We start from the raw sequence: 2,747 nt of genomic DNA, 5'->3' as shown, positions 1-2,747 counted from the left end.
TAAGTCAACCGTGCTATGTAGAGCAGTCTAGGGTTCTCTCCTGCATGTGGCACACTTGGTATTTCCAGCACACTCCAGCAAGTAACAGTTTTCCTCTGCGGAGGCCCTCGGACTAAAGTTTAACTGTTGCACATTTTTAAGTTACTTGCCACTAACAGGGAAATTGTTAAGTCAGAATTTATTATTATGCATGTACATTTCTTACTGAAGCTCATGCAGTGTTTGGCACATCATGCTGTTGTGGTATAGAGCTTTGTCATGTATTTTGCCCTGGTGGGTTTTCCATACACAAGCTTAGAAAATAACTGCTCAGGGTAAGCATCTGTTCTGCAACATGATTTTCCTTTTATTAGCATCACAGTACCCTGTTACTGAGGCTAGCAATCCAGGGCTGGTTTTGCCAGCTGATGGCTCTGTTCGGCGTTTTGGCTGGAGATGTAGCTGGTAGAGTTCACACTAGAACTCCCAGACTGGGAATCTTCCTGGGGTGGCCCCCTTGACAGGTGCTTTCCCCGTCTTGCCTCCTCTGTTCCCGCTTAGCCCTTCAGTGGCTGCTTTGCCGCTTCCCTGCTTGTCCTTGCTTAGTGCTGCTGCTGCTGCTGCTTCGTCACAGGCTGCTCTCCTTGGCTCATTCGTAGGTGGTGTGGCTGTCTGGTGACATGTCTTCTCGGACTTATCGGGCTGTGTTGTTTCTTTTTCAAGGTGGGAGATTCTTCAGCAGGGAACAGTCGAGTTTGCCAGGGGCGAATCAGCTTCCTGTGGGTCAGAAGATGGTGGAGTCTCTGGCCCAGCTACAGGAGGAAAAGTTTCAGCTGCAGCAAGAATTACTGTCTCTGCAAGAGAAACTTCTTGTGCAAGAGAGTAGCCAGTATTCTCAGACCATGCACCTGCAAAATCAGGTATTTTGTTATTTCGGCGCCTGGTGATGTTAGATGGTAACACCTGTACTGGCTTTTTTTCTGGGAACAGCTTGTGGAATCAGAATCTCACCCTGAGTGGCATCTCCCCACCCCCCATCTCTGGGATTTGTTATATAAAAATTAGTGTCCCATTTAAAAGGTGTTGGCATACTAACAGTGCCTCCTTCCCCTATGCCTGAGAGGCCTTGGTAAGAAGAGCTGTATTTCTAAAGCATGCTGCTTTCAAATCTTCACACTTTCTGCTAGCTAAGTAGGAAATCTGATAAGAATCTATATCACCTGTTATAATGGGGCATTTCTGCTGAAAGTGGGATAATCGTATTTATTTGTGCAAAATGTAAGTTGGCACCCAGGGTAGGTAGTAACAAAATTTAAAGGTTTTAATAAATAAAAATATCCAGTAATTCCTGCTAGCAGCCACATAGTGTAAACATCCCTGCAGCAGCATTGTGTGCCTGCAGCGCTGGAAACATGGCTCGTTCCCTCTGTCTCCCTCACACCCTTCTGAGGAAGGCAGTAATAACAGCTTTTCTTTCCTGTGCCTCCAGGTCTGATCCTGTAGATTTGGAGTGCTTCACTGTGAAGTGGAAGACAGGGACTGAAATTGTTCTCTTAGTGGATGCTATTCTACCCCTGCCTCTGCATTTTATTTTTAATTTGTTATATAACATATATAACATATGATGCTGTCTTTGAATCATTAGTCTATCTGGCTGAGATATCTAATAGGTATATGGGCAAGTCTGACTGGCCGTGGCTCTGCAGGACCTCGGGCAGAGAAGGGTCTTCCTCAGTACCTACTGTCTGAGATCACTTAACCAGAGAATAAATCTGGATCTTCTACATTCAAAGCATGTGCTGTAGTACAGCCACAGGTATCCAATGCAGTCACGAGAATACCCTTCGTAGTCTGCAACATGCCTCAGACATGGTGTGCCATTTCTCCTGCTTTCTATTGTTTTGCTTTCTACGTTTTTGTACCCATGTGTACAAGGTCTAGATTTACTCAGATTTTGACCACATTGCCAAAGTGGGATGCTGATGGTCATGTAAACATAAGAAGAGCCCTGCTGGATCAGACCAGGGAGGGTCCATCTAGTCCAGCATCTTGTCTCACACAGTGACCAACCAGTTCCTCTGGAGTGCCAGCAACAGGGCATAGAGGCCCGCACCTCCCCCTGATGTTGCCTCCTGGCTCTGGGATTCAGAGGTTAACTGCCTCTGGACATAGATGTTCCCCTCAGTCACCATGGCTAGTAGCTACTGATAGAGTTATCCTCCCTAAATCTATCTAATCCCCTTTTAAATCTGTCTGTGCCTGTGGCCACCCTGAACTGGATAGCCCACGCTAGCCCAATCATGTCAGATCTCAGAAGCTAAGCAGGGTGGGCCTCGGTTGGGGTTGTGACATGGTGGCAGGCCCCCCTCTGAAAATCTCTTGCCTTGAAAACCACAGCAGAGGTTGCCAGAAATCAGATGTGAGTTGATGGCAAAAAAAGAAAGAAAGAAAGCCTGCAGCCATCACCCAATCACCACATCCTCTGGCAACAAATTCCATATTTTAATCACTTGCTGTGTAAAGAAGCCTTTCCTTTTGTCTGTTTTAAATCTACTGCCCACCAGCTTCATTCGGAAGCCCTCTGGACACATTATCCCAGCGCAGCTCCACTGCTGTGCTTGCGTTACCTCAGGCACCTACCAACAGCCCCCCCGCCCCCGAATATTGGTTCTGGGTCCTCCCTCCCTCTCAGCAAAGCGCTGGTCGTTTTGCCCTCTCTCCATCTTCACTGACACCTCTGAGGAAAGGCAGCCATCACCTCATTCCCC

The 2,747-nt window shown here is 47.2% G+C and overlaps 1 protein-coding gene across 1 annotated transcript in view; it reads left to right on the top strand.

Moving 5' to 3' along the window:
• Positions 1-770: 770 nt before the first annotated feature.
• KIFC3 (kinesin family member C3) overlaps positions 771-2,747 on the top strand; it is a 78,319-nt gene continuing 76,342 nt past the window's right edge. The window contains exon 1 of the mRNA XM_015412317.1: positions 771-899. Coding sequence (XP_015267803.1) covers positions 771-899 — 129 coding nt within the window. The remainder of the gene's footprint in view (positions 900-2,747) is intronic.

Source organism: Gekko japonicus, unplaced genomic scaffold (genome assembly GCF_001447785.1).
Source record: "Gekko japonicus isolate JY-2015 unplaced genomic scaffold, Gekko_japonicus_V1.1 scaffold3631, whole genome shotgun sequence".
Taxonomy (NCBI): Eukaryota; Metazoa; Chordata; class Lepidosauria; order Squamata; family Gekkonidae; genus Gekko; species Gekko japonicus.
This window is presented reverse-complemented; position numbering and strand designations above follow the sequence as displayed.